Source organism: Herpailurus yagouaroundi, unplaced genomic scaffold, assembly GCF_014898765.1.
Source record: "Herpailurus yagouaroundi ecotype Mexico unplaced genomic scaffold, PumYag 67690, whole genome shotgun sequence".
NCBI lineage: Eukaryota > Metazoa > Chordata > Mammalia > Carnivora > Felidae > Herpailurus > Herpailurus yagouaroundi.
In genome coordinates, this window is record NW_024420490.1 from 2,936,104 (window position 1) to 2,960,372 (window position 24,269).

General features: G+C 41.7%; 1 protein-coding gene across 7 annotated transcripts in view; it reads left to right on the forward strand.

The window, feature by feature from the left end:
• The first annotated feature begins 1,857 nt into the window (after positions 1-1,857).
• The window catches only part of REPS2 (RALBP1 associated Eps domain containing 2), a 234,510-nt gene continuing 212,098 nt past the window's right edge, over positions 1,858-24,269 (forward strand). For 3 of the 7 annotated variants that reach the window (XM_040468327.1, XM_040468330.1, XM_040468329.1), the window contains exon 1: positions 1,859-2,185. In XM_040468327.1, coding sequence (XP_040324261.1) covers positions 1,946-2,185 — 240 coding nt within the window. In that variant the 5' untranslated portion in view covers positions 1,859-1,945. Of the gene's footprint in view, positions 2,186-24,269 lie in introns of all 7 variants that reach the window. The other 4 variants (XM_040468331.1, XM_040468332.1, XM_040468333.1 and 1 more) reach the window with 3 other exon arrangements.

A 24,269-nucleotide genomic window follows, 5' to 3' on the forward strand; every position in this document is an offset into this window, starting at 1 on the left:
TCCCGGCAGGTCTAAAGCAAAATGTGGTATAAGGAAATCTTAGTGAAGAGGTAAGAACTTCCTCCTTTTGGAGTGGATCCTCTTCTCTATTTCATTTCTTTAGATTCCAAAAGGAAAATCTTACTTTGGCAATCACTTATGAATTGATATAATTTTTCTTCTCATTAAAAAAACCCATTTATTTAAGTAAGCTCTACTCCCAACGTGGGGCTTGGACTCATGACCCCAAGATCAACAAAAGTTCTATGTTCTACCAACTGAGCCAGCCAGGTGCCCCCCATAATTTTTCTTATGTATTCTCCCCCCTTTGCCATCTGCTGATTTTTTTCCCATCTTCCTGTCCTTTCTCCTTATTTTAGTCGACCAAAATATCAAAGTATATTTGTTATCATGAGTACTATTTCTTGAGATCGGTATTTTTTAAAGTTTATTTATTTATTTTGAGAGAGAGAGAGAAAGAGAGAGAGAGAGAGAGAGAAAATCAGCAGGGCAGGGGCAGAGAGAAGAGTGGGGGACAGAGGATCCAAAGCGGGCTCTACGCTGACAGCAGAGAGCCCAATGCGGCTTGAACTTGGACCCGTGAGATCATTACCTGAGTGGAAGTCAGAGGCTTAACTGACGGAGTCACTCAGGCACCCCTCTTGAGATCGTTTTTTGTTTTTTTGTTTTTTTTAACGTTTATTTATTTTTGAGACAGAGAGAGACAGAGCACGAACGGGGGAGGGGCAGAGAGAGAGGGAGACACAGAATCTGAAACAGGCTCCAGGCTCTGAGCGGTCAGCACAGAGCCTGACGCGGGGCTTGAACTCACAGACCGCGAGATCATGACCTGAGCCGAAGTCGGACGCTTAACCGACTGAGCCACCCAGGCGCCCCTCGTTTTTTGTTTTTAATTAAAATTATTTGGGGTGAAAATTTTATATACCTCTTTAGTAAATTCTAAAATATATTTTTTATTAGTGCTTAACCCTGGACTCATTTTTTTTTTCTTTGGGTTAGTGTTTCCCAGTGCGGCTTTATATATATATATATATACACACACACACACACATATACATATATATGTATCCATATGTATACAAAAATATATGCATATAGTATATGCATATTATGTATATGTATATATATACATTTGTGTGTATTTATATACATATATACAATTCTTCCCAAGACCCTTTTTACTCTTATTGCTCTAGTATTTAACACTAACTGATGCTATTCCTTTTTAAGACTCAACTCCAGGTTTGAGCCATGCCTGAGAAAGTGGCCTAACCTCATCACCGTGAACACCATGGGGAGTCACTGGGATCCAGTTCAGATGGAGATCTCTGTCCTCCAGCTTTTCAGGACTCAAGCACCGCTGCTATGAAAAAAGGGAAGCTTAATTTCTAATGCTTTCTCCCTTTTCTGCGAAGGGCGCCGCACCTGCTCCAGCATTCTAGGGAGAAATCACAGTTTTCTCCGCCCCCTGATAAGCGCCATACTCCAGGTGGGTCTAGATGTCTCCCTTCCCAGCCGGGGCGGAGAGCCAAAGGCACCTCTCCCAGGCTGGGTGGGCGTGCCAGGGACTGGCCCCCGCCCTCCGGGCCTGGGGAGTGCGGGCGGGGCAGGTGACCCGCCGCGAGGAGGGCGGCCAGCGGAGTCAGTTACCTGGCGGGGCGCGGGGCGGGGCGGACGGCAGGGGCGGGGCCGGGGTGCGATCCCAGGCTACGATTGGGCCGTCCCGCGCCTGTCTCCATGTGCCGCGCGGCGGAGGCACAACATTCAAGTCCGGGGGCGGGGCCGGCGCGCGCCGGGAGGAAACGGCAGCGCGGCAGCTACGGGGCGTGGGGGCGGTGGCGGCGGCGGCGGCGGCCAAGGCCGAGACCGAGGCGGCGGAGACTGAGGCGAAGGCGGCGGTTGCCTAGCCGGTGACGGTGCTCCCCCGGACCCCCTTCCAGGCCCCATGGAGGCGGCGGCGGGCGGGGGCTGCGGCTCTGGGCCGCCTCTGCTGCTGAGCGAGGGCGAGCAGCAGTGCTACTCCGAGCTCTTCGCGCGTTGCGCCGCCGCCGGCGCCGCAGGCGGGGGCCCCGGGTCCGGGCCCCCTGAGGCCGCCAGAGCCGTCCCCAGCGCGGCCACCGCAGCCGCGGGCCCTGTGGCCGACCTGTTCCGGGCGTCACAGCTGCCCGCCGAGACGTTGCACCAGGTAAGTCCCCGCTCCTCTTGCCACTGACGGTCTGTGGGGACCGTTTCTGTGGGGACAAGGGGGCGGGGTGGGGCGATGGGGCTGCCCAGGGACCTGGACGCCTCGGCCAGGTCGAAGTCGGGGATGGTGGCGACGCCCTTGTCCCCCAGGGAACACACCAGCCTCCTCCTCAGCTCAGGAGTGCTGGGTGCGCTCCCCGTCGTCTTCTCCTGAGACAGACTGACACTCCTTCCCCTCCCCCGGCCATTGCTGGGGCTCTGCAGCCGCCCAGACCCAAAGTTTGCCTTGTTCTGGAAGTGGTGTTTGTTTTGGCTGGTGTTTGGTTTAACCTCTGCTCGCTGTTCCTGCTTTTCCCTCTGCTGGGTGAGTGGAAAGGGGTAGGCGCCCGGGGTGCCTTGCTGGGATTTGAACTTGAAGTGTGTGTGTGTGTGTGTATGTATGTATGTATGTATGTATGTATGTAGAGCAGGGGGCCCAGAACTGAATGTTGTTCGCCCTCTATACATGTAAACGTATACCCATCTATATTTGCTTACTAACGTATTTCTGAATTTTGGTATTAAACTGGAAAGCCTTAATAAGTTGCAGAGCAGGGACAAAGGGCTGCAAGAGGACGTTTGTCAAGGCAAAGCCAAGCTTACTGTTTAGGGCTAGAGATGGACCCCAGATGTCCACCATGGGGGACAGCTGTAGTTTCCCATCTTACTACTTGGACTTGAAATAGAACTGGAAAGTAATGTGTATCATAGCTACCTCCTTTTGACTGCTCTATACCTGGAAAAGGAGGAGGGGATAGTCCACAGCAGATGCTTTATTTTGTGCTTTGCTTGGAGAAGGACTACTTGGTAAGCATTACCTTTTGATGTCACCAGGTTTTCACAGTAAGATTCTTAATATCAAGTCTCAAACGTGAATTGAAGCTTTTTAAAATTATTTTTTTAAAGTTTTTAATTCCAGTAGTTAACATACAGCGTTAAATTAGTTTCATGTGTACAATATAGTAATTCAACACTTCCATACATCACCCTGTGCTCATCAGGACAAGTGCACTCCTTAATCCCCATCACCTATCTCACCCCATCCCCCAACCCCCTCCCCTCTGTTTGTTTTCTATAATTTAGAGTCTGTTTCTTGATTTCTCTCTCCTTTTCCCCTTTGCTCATTTGTTTTGTTTCTTAAATTCCACATATGAGTGAAATCATATGGCATTTTTCTTTCACTTATTTCACTTAGCATTATACTCTCAAATGGAAAGATTTCATTCCTTTTTATGACAGTACGTTATATCTGTATCTCACATCTTCTTTATCCATTCATCAATTGAGGGACACTTGGGCTGCTTCCGTATCTTGGCTGTTGTAAAGAATGCTGCTATAAACATTAGGGTGCATGGAAACGAAGCTTTTCTTAAAAGCAGTAGTTAGTATGAAAGTTAACATTGATTGAATATTTAGAGTGGGGAGTGGTATTTTAGAATCTAGTTCCACAGGATTAGTGAGGGTTTTATGGGTCACTTGCAATATCACTGTGTTTGTAAGGTTTGTTTTGTGCTTTATACTACTGGAGCATACATATGCCTATATGTTTGTGAGCATAACTTTAGCCATTCTGTAATCTTTGACCTTTTAGAGGGGATTTCTGAAAATGTAATTAGTATTCATAGAACTTAGCATGGCTGTTTATGCCTTAAAGAAGTTCTTGATTAGGGGTACCTGGGTGGTTCAGTTGGTTAAGTATTGGACCCTTGGTTTCGGCTCAGGTCATGATCTTACTGTGAGTTCGAGCCTCATGTCAGGCTCCGGACTGACAGCATGGAGTCTGCTTTGGATTCTCTCTCTCCCTCTCTCTGTCTCAAAAAAACAAACCAAAAAACCTTAAAAAAAAGTCATTGATATGCAGAAAGTTTTGCAGTTACCATTCCATGGTTGAGCTGAACTAGGTAGACAAAAAGTGTATTAAAACACAAACCATGGCCATTACCTGTGGCCCTCAGAATAGTCCCAAGCATATAAATATATTAAATGCTGTTACAGCTTCTTAACTGAAAAAGGAATAAGTGATTGAGTCCATACAGCAAATAAATGACAGCTGGGCATCTGTTAAGACTTATTTTGTAGTCAGTAATACATGGAATGTGGTAAAAGAAGGTGGGCATGTTAAATGTGAATGCGTTGGTTTACCGCTCCTAAGGAATTGGGGAGGGGGCTTTCCTGGTGTTAGAATCCATGTTCCCTTGAGGTATAATTTAGAAAGAACCCAAGGCACAGTGCATTTGCATGAACGAGGTTATATTCTTCTTTTAAAAAAAAAATTTAATGTTTATTTTTAAAATTTTTTTTTCAATGTTTTAATTTATTTTTGGGACAGAGAGAGACAGAGCATGAACGGGGGAGGGGCAGAGAGAGAGGGAGACACAGAATCAGAAACAGGCTCCAGGGTCTGAGCCATCAGCCCAAGCCTGACGCGGGGCTCGAACTCACGGACCGCGAGATCGTGACCTGGCTGAAGTCGGACGCTTAACCGACTGCGCCACCCAGGCGCCCCTTTAATGTTTATTCTTGAGAGAGAGATCTAATGAATGCCAAACGGGCGAGGGACAGAGAGAGAGAGGGAGGGAGGCGCAGAATCCCAAGCAGTCTCCAGGCTCTGAAGTGTCAGCACAGAGCCCGATGCGGGGCTTGAACCCATGAACCGTGAGATCATGACCCGAGCTGAAGTCAGATATTTATCTGACTGAGCCACCCAGGCGCCCCATGAGGTTATATTCTTGATGTCTTCTGCTTGCAGAAGACTGTTTCAGATATTGGCAAAGGGGGAGAGGCCTAGAAGTTTTCTTGCAGTAAATTTCTCAGAGCTTTAAGCTCTCTTATTCAGCTCAGCAAAACAAAATACATCTTCCCCATTAACCTAACAATTGCAATTATCCAGTATTCTTCATACAGGTGAAAATTAACATCAAAGGCATCCTGGACAGGGAAATGTAATCAGAGAGATTCAAACAAAGCTAGCAGCCAGTAGTCACCTAATTTTTACCAACCATTTTGGTGGGGTGGGGTGTGGTGTGGCATGGCATGTCATATCTTGATGTGTGTGTGTGTGTGCGCGCATGTGTGCTCCATTTAACTCAATTTGCATTTCCCCATGAGTGTATTAGCCATTCTTTAAAACAAATGTGGACGTTTTTAGCCTTTCCCTTAAACAGGAACTTGTAAGTTCAGAATTAAGTGGACCAACAGGTATAACTGCTCAAATCATGGCGCTACCATCCCTGGTAGTTTCTATGGTAACAGCCAGATTATTATTTTTTTAATAAGCATACAATTAAGATTACCATAATGAGGGGCGCCTGGGTGGCTCAGTTGGATAAGCGGTTAAGCATCTGACTCTTGATTTCATCTCAGGTCATGATCTCATGGGTTCCTGAGTTCAAGCCCCATGTCAGTTTCTGCACTGATGGCTCGAAGCCTGCTTGGGATTCTGTCTCTCCCTCTCTGTGCCCCTCCCTGCCTAGTGTTTTTTTTTTTTTTTTCCTTCTTTCTCTCAAAATAAATAAATTAAAAAAAATTGCCATAATGTTTCAGGCAGGGCGTCTTACCCGGAGTGTTTTTCAGAAATACTTAATTTTTTACTGGGCGCCTGGGTGGCTTAGTCGGTTAATTGTCCAACTTCAGCTCAGGTCACGATCTCACAGTTCATGAGTTTGAGCCCCACGTTGGGCTCTGTGCTGATAGCTCAGAGCCTGGAGCCTGTTTCCTCTTCTGCATCTCCCCCTCTCTTTGCCCCTCCCCTGCTCACACTCTGTCTCTCTCTGTGTCTCAAAAATAAGAGTTAAATTTTTTTTTAAATACTTAATTTTGTAAAGTAAAAATAAACTATACCTGTTACTTGTCATGGAAGTGAGTTATCTTAGGGATTTTTTTTCTGTTGAAATATATATATATATATTTATAAATTAATTTTTTTCAGAGCAGTTTTAGGTTCACAGCAAAATTGTGGGGAAGGCACAGAGAATTCCCATATATCACCTTCTAGCACACGTGCACAACCTCCCCCATTATCAACATCCCTCACCAGGTTGATATGTTTGTTACAATCGACATTGAGATACCATTATTGCCCAAAGTCCATCGTTTGCATTAAGGTTTGCTCTGGGTGTTGTACATTCTGTGTTAAAAAAAAATATATATATATATATATATTTATTGGGGTGCCTGGGTGACTCAATCGGTTGAGCATCTGACTTCAGCTCAGGTCATGATCTCATGGTTTGCAGGTTCGAGCCCCATGTTGGATTTTGTGCTGGCAGCATGGGGGCCTGCTTTGGATTCTCTGTCTTCCTCTCTCTCTCTGCCCCTACCCCACTTGTATTCTCTATCTCTCAAAAGTAAATAAACATAAAAAAATTACTAAAAATATATATTTATTAAGACTTAATTTTTTAGAACAGTTTTAGTTTCATAGCAAAATTGAGGGAAAGGTACATAGTGTTTCCATATACACCCTGGCCACACATACATACTGCCTCCCCCATTAGGAATACTCCCCTGCAGAGTAGTACATTTGTTACAGTTGGTGAGCCTACATTGACATATCAATAATCAACTAGAGTCCATAGTTTACATTATGGTTCACTTGTGGTGTTGAACATAGTATGGGTTTGGACAAATGTATAATGACATGAGTGTGTACAGAATAGTTTCACTGCCCTAAAAATCCTCTTTGCTCTGCCTAGTCATCCCTTCCTTTTATGCCCAACCCTAGGCAGCCACTGGTACTTTTACTGCCTCCATAGTTTTACATTTTTCAGAATGTCATATAGTTGGAAAAACACAGTATGTAATTTTTTCAGATTGGACTCTTTCATTAATAATATGCATTTGGGGCGCCTGGGTGGCGCAGTCGGTTAAGCGTCCGACTTCAGCCAGGTCACGATCTCCCGGTCCGTGAGTTCGAGCCCCGCGTCAGGCTCTGGGCTGATGGCTCAGACCCTGGAGCCTGTTTCTGATTCTGTGTCTCCCTCTCTCTCTGCCCCTCCCCCGTTCATGCTCTGTCTCTCTCTGTCCCAAAAATAAATAAACATTGAAAAAATAAAAATAAAAAAAAATATGCATTTAAGATTCCTCCATGTCTTTTCATAGCTTGATGGCTCATTTCTTTTTAGTACTGAATAAATACTCCATTGTCTGGATGTACCACAGTTTATCCATTCATCAACTGGAAGATGTCTTAGTTGCTTTCAAGTTTTGGCAGTTATGGATCAACTTGCTATAAATATCTGTGTGCAGGTTTTTGTGTGGACTTCAAGTTTTGAATTCCTTTGGGTAATTACCAAGGAGTGTGATTGCTGGATCATACAGTAAGAGTATCTTTAGTTTTTTGGGAACCTGCCAAACCATCTTCTGAAATGGCTGTACCATTTTGCAATTCCTCCCAGCAATGAATGAGAGTTCATGTTGCTCCACATTCTCACCAGCATTTAATGATATCAATGGTTTTGATTTTGACCGTAGGAATGCCGTGATATCTCATTGTTGTTTTAATTTGCAATTCCCTAATGACCTGATGTTGCGCATCATGTCATCTGCTTATTTGCCATCTTGAATTATATTTTAATGCATTATAGTAGCCCATTTTAAAAAAGGCCTTTTGGTCTTTACTTTTAGAGTATTATTAAATTTTTTAAAAAATGTTTATTTATTTTTGAAGGAGAGACAAAGACAGAGCATGAGTGGGGGAGGGGCAGAGAGAGATACACAGAATCTGAAGCAGGCTCCAGGCTCTGAGCTGTCAGCACAGAGCCCGATGCAGCGCTCCAACTCACAAATGGCGAGATCATGACCTGAGATGAAGTCGGATGCTTAACCGACTGAGCCACCCAGGTGCCCTTAGAGTATTTGTATTCATGTGCTGATTTATTTTAGAAGCCAGATTCCAGTACTAGTTGAAAAATGTTAGAACAAAACCCTTTAAAATTAGAAAAAGAAAATATGGCTGAGTAACAGTTTTTAAGACAAAGAACTACAAATGTTAGAGTGATTGGTTTCTCACTTGGGAAGTATTTTATTGGTATTCAAAGGCCAGCATTTTACTAGAAGGTATAGGGTAGTGTGGTGGGAATCAGGTTTAGGTTTGACATGTATTTGAGTATCGATTGCACATAACTTCACAGTTCTCGGTTCTGAGGTTACAGCAATGAATCAAACACAAATCCCTGTCTTCATGGAATTTACATTCCAATGTAAATGTTTTTTATTCTTCAGTTTATTTGATTATGAGACATTTAAAAAATTTTTTTTTCAACGTTTATTCCTTCCTGGGACAGAGAGAGACAGAGCATGAACAGGCGAGGGGCAGAGAGAGAGGGAGACACAGAATCGGAAACAGGCTCCAGGGTCTGAGCCATCAGCCCAGAGCTCGACGCGGGGCTCGAACTCACTGACCGCGAGATCGTGACCTGGCTGAAGTCGGACGCTTAACCGACTGCGCCACTCAGGCGCCCCTGATTATGAGACATTTTAAAATATAACCTTTAGAGGGGCACTTGGCTGGCTCAGTTGGTAGAGCATGTGACTTGATCTAGGGGTGAGGAGTTCAAGCCCCACATTGGGTGTAGAGTTGACCTAAAAAAAAAAAAAAAAAAAGAGGGGCATCTGGGTGGTTTAGTCAGTTAAGTGTCCATCTCTTGATTTCAGCTCAGGTTGTGATCTTGTGGTCCTGAGATCAAGCCCTGCCTTGGGCTCTGTGCATTGGACTCTGCACTGGGCATGGAGCCTGCTTGTGATTCTCTCTCCCCCTGTTCTTCTGCCCCTCTCCTCCACTCGCACATGTTCTCTCTTTCAAAAAAAAAAAAAAAGAAAGAAAAAAGGAAATATAACCTCTAGAAATAAAATATCTACCTTAACTAGCAAGTATTGTATTTGATGAATTTAAACTATATAGACTTATATAAACTATATAGACTTACATAAACTTATATAAACTATATATAGACTTCAATAAACTATACAGACTTATTTATAACAATTTTTAAATGTTTACTGTATTTTTGAGAGGGAGAGAGACAGAGAGTATGAGCAGGGGAGGGGCAGAGAGGGAGACACAGAACCCAAAGCAGGGTCCAGGCTCTGAGCTGTCAACACAGAGCCTGATGAGGGGCTTGAACCCATGAACCGTGAGATCATGACCTGGGCTGGAAGTCAGACACTCAACTGACTGAGCCACCCAGGCACCCCTATATAGGCTTATATCTTTCTGTTAGCATAATGTGTTAGTCTCGGGGAATGCTATGCATATTTGAAGTAGTCATAATTTGTTTTCATTTTAATGATAGTTAACTCTTTTGTTTTGAAATAGTCTGTTTTTTAAATTGGGATATAATGGGGGCGCCTGGGTGGCGCAGTTGGTTAAGCGTCCGACTTCAGCCAGGTCATGATCTCGCGGTCTGTGAGTTCGAGCCCCGCGTCGGGCTCTGGGCTGATGGCTCAGAGCCTGGAGCCTGTTTCCGATTCTGTGTCTCCCTCTCTCTCTGCCCCTCGCCCGTTCATGCTCTGTCTCTCTCTGTCCCAAAAATAAATAAATGTTGAAAAAAAAAATAAATTGGGATATAATGAACATGTAACATTATATATTAAATATTATATAAAAATGCAAGTTTCAGGTATACAATATGATTCGATATTTTTATATTTTGTGAAATGATCACCACAGTAAATCTAGATCTGTCACCACACATAGTTATAAATTTTTTTTGTGTGTGATCAGAATTTTTATGACATGCTCTCTTAGCAACTTTCAAATATACAATATCATATAATTTATAGTCACCATTTTGTACATTACATCCCTATGACTTATTTTATAACTGGAAGTTTGTACCTTTTGATCACTTTCACCACCCCCTCCCCCCATCTTCTGTATTTATTTATTTATTTATTTATTTATTTATTTCAACGTTTATTCATTTTTGGGACAGAGAGAGACAGAGCATGAACGGGCGAGGGGCAGAGAGAGAGGGAGACACAGAATTGGAAACAGGCTCCAGGCTCTGAGCCATCAGCCCAGAGCCCGACGCGGGGCTCGAACTCCCAGACCGCAAGATCGTGACCTGGCTGAAGTCGGACGCTTAACCGACTGCGCCACCCAGGCGCCCCTGTATTTATGAATTCAGGTTTGTTTGCTTGGTTTTAGATTCCACATGTAAATGAGATTATATGGTATTTATCTTTCTCTGACTTGATAGTTAACTCTTAGACATAAAACACTGCTGATTCTGTAATACCAGGAGAAATCATTGCATTGGAAAAAAAAAGCCAATAAATAATGTCTGGTTATTTAAGCAGCTTTGATTGAGGTAAAGAAGTAAAACAAAGCTGTTAGAAGTAGGGGATTTTTAAAAAATTCCTGGGCATGGACTCAGCTTTGGGAAGAAGTCGTATTTAAAGGTTGTCTTGTAATTCATTGAAGCAACTGTTTAATCATTAAGGAAAACTGTAGGGTAAAAGACAAATTCTTGTGAACTTTTCCCCATTGTTAGACTATTAGCTAGAACTATTTTTTAAAAATGCTAATAAAGCAGTTTTCTATTTTTGCATCTTTATATCATATCCCTTTGTAACATACACCGGAAGGGGATAGAGGCCAGAATACTAAAACAGTAGCTAAGAATGTATGCTGTTTGAGATAGTAATTCTTTTTTTGTAAAAAAGAAAGAATGCCAGCAGATATAGGAAGTTCCAGAGCCAAACCATTGTTTCGTTAAAAGAGGGACATTTGCATTATAGTTGCTTGTTGACTCTTTTCTAAAAAAATACTTGAAGAGTGCAAAATTTAGAGGATTACCCAAGAAATCAGTAAAACCGTTCATTTAAAATTTCTTTTTTTTTAACGTTTTTTATTTTTGGGACAGAGAGAGACAGAGCATGAACGGGGGAGGGGCAGAGAGAGAGGGAGACACAGCATCGGAAACAGGCTCCAGGCTCTGAGTCATCAGCCCAGAGCCTGACGCGGGGCTCGAACTCACGGACCGGGAGATCGTGACCTGGCTGAAGTCGGACGCTTAACCGACTGCACCACCCAGGCGCCCCGTAAAACTGTTCATTTAGTGTGAAGGTTTCCTGTGACCTCCTTCTCTGGTCCAATCCTCCTCCCTCCCAGCCCCAGAGGTTACTGTTGTCCTGAATTTGGTGTGCATGAATTGAAAAAAATGTTAATACTTTTATTATATGTGTATATATCATGTGTGTGTATAGTGTGTGTGTATGTCTCTAAAACAATATATTGTTTTGTATGGCTTTTCAACTTAAAATTAGGAGCATCGTACTCTGTAACCTTCTGCAACTCGCTTTTCCTCTCATTGTTAGGTTTTTGGGATTCATCTTTGTTGACACATATAGCTCTAGTTCGTTTATGTGTCCTTTTTAAAAATCTTCATTACTTATTCTTGCAATGACTCATCATTATGGTGCTGTAGAGGCCTTTATGCCTAAGGAAAATAGGTGGCATTTTTATTTCTATAGAATGGCACATGACTTGGGGACTGTACTAAATGTATACAAATATTAAAAGCTTCTTTATTTTTTTTTTTTATTTTTATTTTTATTTTTTTTAATTTTTTTTTTCAACGTTTATTTATTTTTGGGACAGAGAGAGACAGAGCATGAACGGGCGAGGGGCAGAGAGAGAGGGAGACACAGAATCGGAAACAGGCTCCAGGGTCTGAGCCATCAGCCCAAGCCTGACGCGGGGCTCGAACTCACGGACCGCGAGATCGTGACCTGGCTGAAGTCGGACGCTTAACCGACTGCGCCACCCAGGCGCCCCTAAAAGCTTCTTTATAGGCAGTGAAATACACACTGATATTCTTTTTTAAAAAATTTTTAAAAATGTTTTTATTTATTTTTGAGACAGAGACAGAGCATGAGCAGGGGAGGGGCAGAGAGAGAGGGAGACACAGAATCTGAAGCAGGATTCAGGCTCTGAGCTGTCAGCACAGAGCCCAATGAGGGGCTTGAACTCACAGACTGTGAGATCATGACCTGAGCTGAAGTCGGATGCTTAACCGACTGAGCCACCCAGGTCCCTCTACACACTGATATTCTTAAATTTTTTTTAATGTTTGTTTGTTTTTGAGAGAGACAGAGCGTGACTGGGGGAGGGACAGGGAGAGAAAGGGAGACACAGAATCCGAAGCAGGCTCCAGGCTCTGAGCTGTCAGCACAGAACCGGACGCGGGGCTTGAACTCAGGAGTCATGAGATCATGACCTGAGCCAAAGTCAGACGCTTAACTGACTGAGCCACCCAGGCTCCATTGTTTTTAATGTTTATTTTTGAGAGAGAGAGAGAGAACACGAGCGAGCAGGGGAGGGACCAAGAGAGAGGGAGACACAGACTCTGAAGTGGGCTCCAGGGTGTGAGCTGTCAGCACAGGGCCAGACGTGGGCCTTGAACTCATGAACGGTGAGATCATGATCTGAGCTGAGTTGGTCACCCAACTGACTGAGCCATCTAGGCACCCAGGTGCCTCATTTTTTATTTTATTTTTAAAAAACGTTTGTTTATTTTGAGTGTGTGTGCGTGCACGTGCATGAGTGGGGGAGGGGCAGAGAGAGAGAGAGAGAGAGAGAGAGAGAGAGAATCCCAAGCAGGCTCTGTGCTGTTTGCACAGAGCCTGACTCGGGGCTTGAACTCATAAACTGTGAGATCATGACCTGAGCTGAAATCAAGAGTTGGACAGATGTTCAGCCAGCTGAGCCACCCAGGTACCCCTCATAGTGTTTATCTTTAAAGTAGGAACTTGGGAGTGGTCAGGCGAAGGGAACATGGAGAGGTTTAATATGGGCAGAAAAGGTATATGTGGTCTTTGGTCAAATGGCAAGACTGAATAATGGTTCCATACAATCGAGCTAGTGGCAGAGAACGTGTTTGAGACTGATTTAGAATAATTGGACAAACCAACAGGGAGATTGGAAAGGCAGCAAAGTGAAGACTAGAAATACAAGATGGGGGTGCCTGGGCTGGTTCTGTTGGTGGAGCGTGAGATTCTTGATGGTGAGGTTGTGAGTTCAAGCCTCGCGTTGGGTTAGAGATTACTTAAAAAATAATGTAAGATGGATTTGAATATTGGCCTAGTTTCACATGCATAACTGGGGACTGTCCTACTTTAAGGGTATAGAAAATTGGTTGTCAGGAAATGTTGAGTTGTTTCGTTAATTGTCAGTAACTTTTTAAAGAGGGTTTGGCTCCTTTCCAGATTTTTTTCAAAATTTCTCATTGTTTCGTAAAGGCAAGTATCTAGGGTTTTATATTTATATCATTCTGTTCTTTTTTTCCTTTTTTTTCAAGATTTGATTTTAAGTTTTTTTTAAATGTTTGTTTATTTTTGAGAAAGAGAGCACTAGCTGGGAAGGGGCAGAGAGGGGGTGGGGGCGGAAAATCTGAAGCAGGCTCGGTGCTGACAGCAGAGAGCCCAATCCAGGGCTCTAACTCCTGAACTGATCATGACCTGAGCTGAAGTTGGACACTTAACCAACTGAGCCCCCCAGGGGCCCCTACATCATTCTCTTCTTGAGTACATGGTCTTTTGGTGGACAACTAAGTCCATTTACGCTGCTATAACAAGTATCACACAAACTATAGAACTATGAAAAATCTGTAACTGAAGATGGAATTGCTTACATAGCATGATCCAAGACCTTGTTCACTTAAAGCTCTGTTACCAGTTGATCAGTTTTGTTTTCTCTGCCTGCTATATAACAAAACTGCTGGGAGGGAGATAACATCTAACATGTATGATTGCAATATGTCATTCACTATTATAATATATATGACTTTATCTTAAAAAAGCAAAAACCAAAACAAATACTACGGATTGGGTGGTTTATAAACCACAGAAATTTGTTGCCCAAAGTTCTGGAGGCTGGTAGTCCAAGATCAAGGTGCCAGCATGTTTGCTTTCTGATGAGGGGTCCCTTTCCTGGTTCATGGCTGGCACCTTCTTGCAGTGTCCTCGCATGGTGGAAAGGGGTAGGGATCTCTCTGGAGCCTCTTTGATAAGTCATTAAATCCCATTCATGAGGGCTCTACCCTTATGAGCTAAGCACCTCCCGAAGGCCCTACCTCCTAATACCATCACATTGGGCATTAGGATTTCAATATATGTATTTTGTGGGGGACACACATTCAGATCGTAGCAACAACTAACCAGCTTGGGTTGCTCAGGACTGAGGGGTTTCCTGGGGCATGGGACTCTCTGTTTTCAAAGCTGGACTGTTGCAGCCAAATTGGGATGGTTAGTCATCCTCTCTATTGGTTACTGCATTAATTATCTATTGCTCTATAATGACTTTGCATGAATTTAAATTGCACCTTAAAACAACACATATTTATTATCTCATTGTTTCTTTTGGTCAGGAGTCCTGACATGGCTTAATTGGGTCCTCAGCTCAGGATTTCACATGCTGAAATGAAGGCATTGACTGGGTGGCATTCCTTTGTGGAGCTCGGGGACATCTTCCAAGCTCATGTAGTTGTTAGTAGAATTCAGTTCCTTGTGATTTTAGGACTGAAGCTTTCAACTACCAGAGGCTGCCTGCAGTTCCCTGCCACATGACTCTTTCCACAGGCAATTCCTAATATGGCTGTTGGCTTCTTTAAGGAGAGTCTCTTTCTCCAGTTGGCTTAGAGGAGTGTGATCCCTCATCGCCTTTTGGTGGACAACTTTTGTTTCTTGTTTAGAAGCAAGTCACAGGTTTTGTCTACACTGAAGGGGAGAGGATAATTCAAAAGCATAGATACCAGGAAGTGAGAATTATTGGGGGTATGTGTCACCTTAGGAATTTTGTGCCTCACTTGCCTTCCAGAGTTTTCTGAAGCAGAAAATTACTCTGTTCAGCTTTTGGGGGCCTGAAAATATGGATGTTTTTGCCCAACCAGTCATTTAAAATTTCTTTATCTTTTTAAAAAACATGCATAATTCATTTTCTTATGCCAAGTAGAACTGGCAAATATATTACCTTGTCATGTATTGTCAGTTTTAGTCTTTAGGCAATTTGTTTTTCCTCTAAACTAGTAGGAGGCAGGAAAAAAAGCCGAAAAGCACATATGAATGCCCTGCATGCCCACTCCTGCCTGGAATACACGAAAGCAGGCCTGGGCCCGTTTCAGGGGTCTGTGGATTTAGATGTGGAAAGGTATACATTTTTATTTGTACCAACCCCTAACTGAAACCAGGCATTTCCTTCTATTGTGTGTGCAGGCAACAAACCACAGTCGTAGCTGTACCTGTGATTTCATCACCTGTAGAAATAGGCTTTTTTTTTTTTATCATACTACAGTTATCACAGGTAGTAATGCATATTTAAACCCATGCATTACTACCACAAGCTTGCTTTTTAATATTTTGATAGCTAAATTTCGGGATATTTCTTTTATATCCTATCTATTTTAAGTGTTTAACTTTATGCATTTAAAAACATTCTGAGAAGAGGTCCATGCAGACCACCCAAGGGTAGGGGCATAAAAAACGATTAAGAAGCCTTGCTCAGAGGAGTTGCGAGGTGTCTGCACTAGGAATTTCAGTTCTTCATAGTTCATTGTTTCCAGAGTCAGAATGGCAGCAGCACTGCTGGCAAGTTTGGGTCTGGAATGAGATTCCATAAGGCTGCGGTGGTCCCTCCCCCTCCAGGCAGCCCTGCCAGGGGGAAGGAAGCCCAGAGAGAATGAATGCTCAGCTGCTTCCTCTAGGACCTCACCCTGCAGTCCCTGCTCCGCTCTCTTTGCTCCTGACCTTTCTATCTGGCCCACTCAACTCCACTTCATTCCAGGGAGCCCCTGTGAAGCACATGGCAGCTGGCTTTTGAGTCTGTGTTATTTACCACTATTACCTCTACTTCAGAGACTGGCTAGAACATGAACCTGAGAGGAAAAGTGATTTTAACAGACTGGAGAAACTCGGCTTTCCTCATAATTTAATTCGGGACCAGGAGAGGCTGTTAATATTAGGTTAGTAGTAAACATTTGTTTTGACTTAATTCATTTGTAACACTTTGCTCTTGGTTTACAGAAAAATAACTTTGTTCAGCCTCGGGGTAATTAAATGTTTCACCTGTGTTAATTTCTTGACTAATTGAAGAAAATCCCATAAATGCCAGCAATTAAGAATTGTTTTTTTTTTTTTTAAAGCAGGCTTTCTTAAATGTGTAATGTTTGCCCTGATGCCTTCAGAAGAACATATGTAATGCAAAAATTTCTTTTTTTATCCCTTAGTTCAGGGTCAGCCTTATGAAAAATAGATGATGTTGTACATGAACAGGTTTTTTCCCCTGCAGATGTTTGGTGTGCTTGCTTTTTGAGTTTTTTTGTTTTGTTTTGTTTTGTTTTAGGATTCCTTTAGAATTGTCTTAAAATGTTTTAATTCTTTTCCTTTGCTATGCACTCTGGTAAATTCAGAGTTCTATTACTGAGAGATGACACTGGAAGCAAAATGCATGAAATTTAACATGTGGATGTCTTAGATTCTTTTACTTTATTCTTTGTTCTATATCAAGGTTTCTCCACTTTGGCACCGTTGACACTTTGGGCCAGATTATTCTTTGCTGTGGGGGCTGTCCTGTGCATTATAGAATGTCCAGCAACATCCCTGGTCTCTACCCAGTAGATGCCAGTATCTGCCCTTCCCCTAGTTGTTACAATCAAACATGTTCCCAGATAGTGACAAATGTCCCTTGGGGCAAAATTTACTCTGGTTGTAGATACGTGATAATAATTATAGTAGGCACTACCATTTACTTACTGAGTACCATGTAATTCACCTTGTTCTTTAAGTTGTAGAATGCTCATCTTGTTTCTCACAAGCAAGCCACAAGATAGGTATTATCAGCCCCCAGTTTGAAGAAAACAAAATAGAGGCGCAGAGATTCAGTAACTTGCCCATGATCACAAAGATAAGTGACTTCTGGTAATACTTTTCATAATTATTTGTGTTGAAATTCAGTCTTTATTGAACAGACAAACTAAAAAAGAAAGGGAGGGGGGCCTGGGTGGCTCAGTCGCTTAAGCGTCCGACTCTTGATTTCAGCTCAGGTCATGATCTCACGGTTTGAGAAATTGAGTCGGGCTCTGTGCTGACAGTGAGGAGCCTGCTTAGGATTTTCTCTCTCCCTCTCTCTCTGTTCCTCCCCCATGTGCATGCACGTTCTCTCTAAAGAAACATTAAAGAAGGGAGGTTTCCTGATGATGTCTCAATGGAGAGGCTATGGCTTTCACAGCAATTCTGTGTAAATGTTGGAATTCTTGTTTAAAGGGGTGAGTCTATGGATGTGAATAGGGGATTTGGACTTACTTCTAAGGAGCTTCAGTATTGTAAAGCAGAGCATGGCACAGTCTAGGGTCCAGTCTGATTAAACTTTGAAGCCAAGGAAGCCAACAGAAATTGGGGTAAGGCTATGTATTGTTCAGGGCCCTGAAGGAAATGGGATGCTCAGAGGGTTTTACTGAATATAGGAACGTGGAGGCATGGAGAGGTTAGCAGCAGCAGGAACCATGGCTGTCTCTAGATCAGAAGGGGCCAAGGAATGGAATGTTGTTGCTGGAGCTGTGAAAGGTGTGGTTCCTCTAAAGGAACAGTAGTCCAGAAGAATGCAACCATTGCCAGAACTATGGCCCCGGGCGGGAGGGGGCGTGCAGCTGGTGGGCTGAGGGACAAATAACTAACTCTGTCTCCAGCTGTCTGATGTGCTACAGTGCCCAAGTGGGAGCCAGAGGCAGGGAAGCCTTGGTGTTGAAGCTTATAGAGACCAGCCTCCTGGTCTGGTGGATGAAGAAGGATTGTGGCTCTGGGGGATAAATGGAGGAAAAGCCGGCACGGGCTACAAGCTGGACTGGGAATGACTGCCCTAGATCCTAGGGAGAATGGGGCATGGCTGGTGTGGGGGAGGTGAGGGAAGTCCATTTGTGCCAAGCTGGGCTTGGTTGTGCATACTTCCAGCGGGGACAAGAGGGGACTGCACAGGAGCGACCGGTCCGTCTGAGCTGCTGCTTTCCACTTCTTTAGGGAAGCCTTGAAGACTGTAGGGTTGTCTCTTTGCATTTGGATATCGGATGTGGGCATGTGTGTGCTTTTTGATCAGAGTGAGACATTTCCATGGGTTGCTGTGTTTGTTCTTGTTCAGGGCACCGGGAAAAAATACAGAAACAGAGTGACCCTCTTGGAGATTCTGCTAAGAGGTAGCTGCACATGGTGGGAAAGGTTGCCCTAGGACCAGAGATGAATTCAGGGGAGTAGAAAGTATATTACAACATTTGGAGATGTGACCTGGCATTAGTTAGGCATTTTTCTTTCCCTGAAGGATAAGATTCCTGTAGGGATTTAGCTATGTGTGTATATGTGTCCACTCAGGATTTCTTTGTACATTGCTCAGACTTACTAAGGCCCTATTGAGCAAACCAAGGCCTTAAAAAAAAAACTTAGAATCTTCCTCATATATGCAAAGTAAAGGCAAGTGCAAAGAAATAGCTTTGTTCTCTTTTGCATTCTTCATGGGCTAGCATATCTTCTGGAAAACTTGTTGCCATGGCAATGGGATATTATCTATCTCTGTAGTGTACTACATAAAAATAGCCCTTTGTATTTCAGGGTGATGTTGGTGACAGGTGGTTGTGTGAATGTATAGCAGGGTGCTTTGTCAGCATTCCATTGTTTAAGGTTGTGAAATCAAAATGAGTATTGGTTTGCTTTTCTGTCTCAAAATGCAGTTTTATCTGGAAAAGGCAGGTAGTGGTGCTCTGTTTGTGACTTAGAAGCTTTCCTTTGCAGGTCAGGTAAATACAGTGTTTGCAGGTACTTCTCATGGTAATCAGTAAATGCCTTCTCTTTCTGTTGGTGCTGCAGGGTGTGTGACAGAGGATTGGGTTGGGGGCAAGTAGTAGAATTCTCCAGTTCCTGAACACATGGTTCTGCTAAAGTGCCTTGTACTTAGAAACTGAGAAGTAGCAAGTGGTCAGGTGCAATAGATGAGCCCTGAGCTGTTTATCGAATACTGACTTTTTTTGTGGGTTCTAAGATGGAACATATCCTTGGTAAAGGTCATTTCATGGTGCTGGCTTTAGCATTGGCCTCACACGTGTAGCCAAGGATGGAATCTTGACCCTAGTCTTAATTTTTCCTTTGAGGAATCCTTTGGGTAATTTTTTTTTGAAAATTTTTAATGTTTATTTGTTTCTGAGAGAGAGAGAGAGAGAGCAAGCGAGCATGAGCGGGGAGGGGCAGAGAGAGAGAGGGAGACACGGAATCCGAAGCAGGCTTTGGTCTCCGAGCTGTCAGCACAGAGCCCGACGTTGGGCTCAAACTCTTGAACTGTGAGATCATGACCTGAGCCAAAGTTGGACGTTCAGCCGACTGAGCCACCCAGGTGCCCCTTCTTTGGGTAGTTTTTTAGAGTAGTAAGTCTCGAATATTTTGTTGTTCTCACTTCTCTTCTAGAAACTTGTCTTATATGTAAATAACAGCTTCCTGGTGCTGAAATAAAATTTAGTCTTAAGAATTTTTGATTTTCTTGAGAAAATACCATGGCAGGGAATTTTAGACCTAAATGCAATCACTGTTAATTCTGATCTGTGTTGTACTACTGCAGAAATGGAATCATTGCCTTTGTCTTCTCTCTCTGAGTCAGCATGAGTATCTTTTTGCTAATAATATTGGAAATAGTTTTTGAGTGCTTTCTGGGCATCCAATGCTATATTCTTAGAAATTTTTGTGTGTAATTAACTTAATTACCATAGATATTCTTAATGGTTTTTGTCACTCTTTTCCAGATGAGGCATACTTATTAGTGTGCCTTTTTGTTTCTGGTAGGTATTGTTGTGCAGTGTAAGACTTGGTTGCTCCTTTTTTGTCAGTTTGTTGTACAATGTTTCTGATACTGAAAAGCATTCTTCTATCAGGAGATGGCAAAATAGTCTGTGGGCCAAACCTGTCCTGTCATCTATTTTATTTTTTTTCATTTTGTTTTTTGGTATGGCCAATGAGCTAAGAATGGTTTTTACATTTTTAAATGGTTTGGACAAAAATAAAAAATATTTCATGACATGTGAAAATTATTTGAAACTCAAATTTCAGCTTCCATAAACAAAGTTTTATTGGCACACAGCCACACTTGTGTGTTTCTGTATTATATTCGGGTGCTTTTGCTCTAGAGTGGCCAAGGTGAATAGCTGAAACAGAGACTGTTTATAGCCCATAGAACCTAAAGTGTTTACAAAGTTTGCCAACCCCTACTGTATATTATTCTACATCTAGAATGGGAGATTGTACTGAGTAATAAAAGCAGATTGAATTTATATATTTGAATTCTCTTTGGGTATTATATTTTCCTCCTTTCTACTAAATGTTACAGTGTTTACAAGCCGAGTTTCATGTCCTATAGAATATCTCACATATGTTCGATTTCAGCTCTTTTTATACCCATATTGGTTTTTTATTATAACAAATACTCCTAACCCTTCCCAAATGAGATTAATGGATTTTATCACTTTACTAGTTAATGTGTTTTCTTTGCTAGGTCAGTAATTATAATCCCCCATTTCTAGTTACTTTTAACTATATTGCTTTCTACTATTGGGCTTTTCAGCCACCATATAAACATTGATACGTTAATAATCCTAACTAAGCCACCTGAACTGATTGCACTAGTTTAATAAATCCTACATATGATAAAGATTTCATTTTCTACATACATCCTGTTGGATTTTGATATACTTAACATAATCAGCTTTGGAACACTCATGCAGTTATATTTTTTTAAATTTGTTTTCTCTTTTGTCTCTTGTTTTCTCACTTTTAAAATTAATGGCTTTATTGAGATATAATTCACATACTATACAACTTACCAGTTAACGTATACAATTCAGTTTTTAGTGTATTCACTGTAAATTTCCAGAATATTTTTATCACCCCAAAAAGAAACCCCAGACAGGGTACCCAATAGTAGTCAGCTACAGTCCTCCTATCCCTAGGCAACCACAGCTCCACTTTCTATCTGTATGGTTTTGTCTGTTCTGAACATTTCACATAAATGGAATGGTACAATATGTGGCCATCTGTGACTAGCTTTTTTTTTTTTTAATTTTTTTTAACATTTATTTATTTTTGAGACAGAGAGAGACAGAGCATGAACGGGGGAGGGTCAGAGAGAGGGAGACACAGAATCCGAAACAGGCTCACAGGTTTTGGGCTGTCAGCACAGAGCCCGACGCGGGGCTCGAACTCACGGACCGTGAAATCATGACCTGAGCCGAAGTCGGCCGCTTAACCTACTGAGCCACCCAGGCGCCCCCTGTGACTAGCTTTTTTAGCATAATGTTTTCAGTGTTCATGTTGTAGCATGTATCAGTACTTTTAATGGCTCAATAATATTTGGTTGTGTGTATATACCACATTTCATTAATCCATTCATTAGTTGGTGGACATATGGGTTGTTTCTACGTTTTGTTTATTACGAATAATGCTGCTGTGAACATTTGTGTACAAGTTTTTATGTGGATGTATGCTTTTATTTCTCTTGGTTCCTATGAGGAACTACCAGACTCTTCCAAAGCTTCTTCATCGTTCTACATTCCCACCAGCAATATATGAGAATTCCAATTTCTCCACATCCTCACCAACATTTGTTAGTGTCTGTCTTTTCAATTATAGCCATCCTAGTGGGTAAGAAATGGTATCTTATGGTGGTTTTAATTTGTATTCCCCTGGTGACTAATGATGTTGATGCTATCATGTACTTATTTGCCCTTTATAATTCTTTAGGGAAATGTCGATTTAGATCCTTTGCCCATTTTTAAATTAGGTTATTTGGCTTTATAAAATATTGAATTGTAGTAGTTCTTTCTATACAAGTCCCCTATCACATAAATGACTTGGCAAAATTTTTCTCTCATTCTGTGGGTTGTCTTTTCACTTTCTTGATGGTGTCCTTTGAAGCATAGATTTTTTTTTTTTATTTTGATGAGGTAATCTATTTACTTTTTGCTTTCATCATTTATGTTTTTGGGGTCATATTTAAGAAACCATTGCCTAATCTAAGATCACAAAGATTTACTCCTATGTTCTAAGAGTTTTATAGTTAACCTTTTATATTTAGGTCTTTGATCCACTTTGAGTTAATTCTTATATTTGGTGTGAGGTAGGGGTTCAGCTCCATTCTTTTGTATATGGATATCCAGTTGTCTTTGTATCATTTGTTGCAAAGTTGTTGTAACATCATTTTCCCCCCCATTGAATGGTTTTGGAACCCTTGTCCAAAATCAGTTGAACATAAATATAAGGGATTGTGTTTGGACTACTCATTCTATTCCATTGATCTGCATTTCTGTCATTGTGTTAGTACAACACTGTCTTGATTTGTTTTATTTATTTTTGAGGCACATATTCCCCCCTCCTGTACTTAGAACATCTCACAATTAATGGTGTCTTACATTGCATCAAAGCTGTCAGACTGGGTGTTAGTGGCTAGGGAAAAAATACCGGAGTGCAGAGTGACACACTCTTAACTCTTCGGATCCAAATGGATGGAAGGTGGAGGTCGTGAGAGAGTTGGTAATTGGATGCTCCCTCAGTGTTTAGCAGCAAATTGAAAATAGTAGTCAAAAATAGTCTAGCTTTACAAAATTCAAAGCTGAGTACTAATGGTTCCAGTTTCTTTTTGTGTATTTTTTAAAAGAAATGCTCCATCGCCAAATGGCGTTGATAGCACAGAGGACAGCATTATGGAAAAATATGGACAGTGACCACTCTTAGTCAAAATGATTGACAGAAGTTCAATTCTGAATATGAAGTTTTAGGAAAACCTTGAACAACTAGTTTTGCTTATTTACCTTTCTATGTATATGTGAGTGATAAATGAAAATCTAAGTGTAAAAGAGCTCTAAGATAAACACTAAGTGGTAATACTATTGTGTCCTATCTTATTTGGCTGTGTTTTCTTAGTACTACCTAAATAATGGTGTCTTAGGTTTGAAATGCTGTTATCTTCCTGCTTCTAGCTTTATTTACATCTCAGAGGGAGTTGGGTCCTTTCCCAGAGTCTGTTGTATGAAATGACCTCCTTTGTTTCCACTTCCTTCTATCACTATATGTCCATCTGTTTTCTAGCCACTGCAATTTTGTTTTTTCCCTTTCTCTCATTTTTGTAGGTTTAAGACTTAAAAAACAACAACCCCGTATTATTGTTCTAGTGGAATTTTGAGTAGGAATGGAATTTAACATGTATGTTCAATCTAGTAGGAATATTCATTCAATCACTCAAGAGATAAGCTTACAGAAAATGACTTTTAGAAAGTTGCAAAAATAGAAGAGTTCCCTTATATTCCTTACCTTGCTACCTAAATGTTAACATCTTACATAATCAGTACAATGATCAAGAACAGGAAATTAACATCGTTACATTATTATTAACTGCACTACAGACCTTATTGAAATTTCATCATTTTTCCACTGGTCTATTTCTGTTCTAGGACACTATTCAGTATCCTATATTGCGTTTAATTATTTCTCCTTAGCCTTGTCTAATCTTTTTAATCTTTCATGACACTTTTGAAGAGTATTGATCAGCTATTTTGTAGAATAGTTTTTAATTTGGGTTTGTTTGATGTTTTCTTATGATTGGAATAAAGTTGTGCATTTTTGGCAGGATTGCTAGAAAAACAATAATTCATCCTTTTCATTGCATTCTATCATGGAGTTCATAATGTTGATAGATCTTTTTTTATTATTTTTTAAAACTTACATCCAAGTTAGTTAGCATATAGTGCAATAATGATTTCAGGAGTAGATTCCTTAATGCCCCTTACCCGTTTAGCCCACCCCCCTCCCACAACCCTTCCAGAAACCCTCTGTTTGTTCTCTATATTTAAGAGTCTTTTATGTTTTGTCCCCGTCCCTGTTTTTACATTATTTTTGCTTCCCTTCCCTTGTGTTCATCTGTTCTATTTCTTAAAGTCCTCATGTGAGTGAAGTCATATGATATTTGTCTTTCTCTGACTAATTTTGCTTAACATAATACCCTTTAGTTCCATCCACGTAGTTGCAAATGG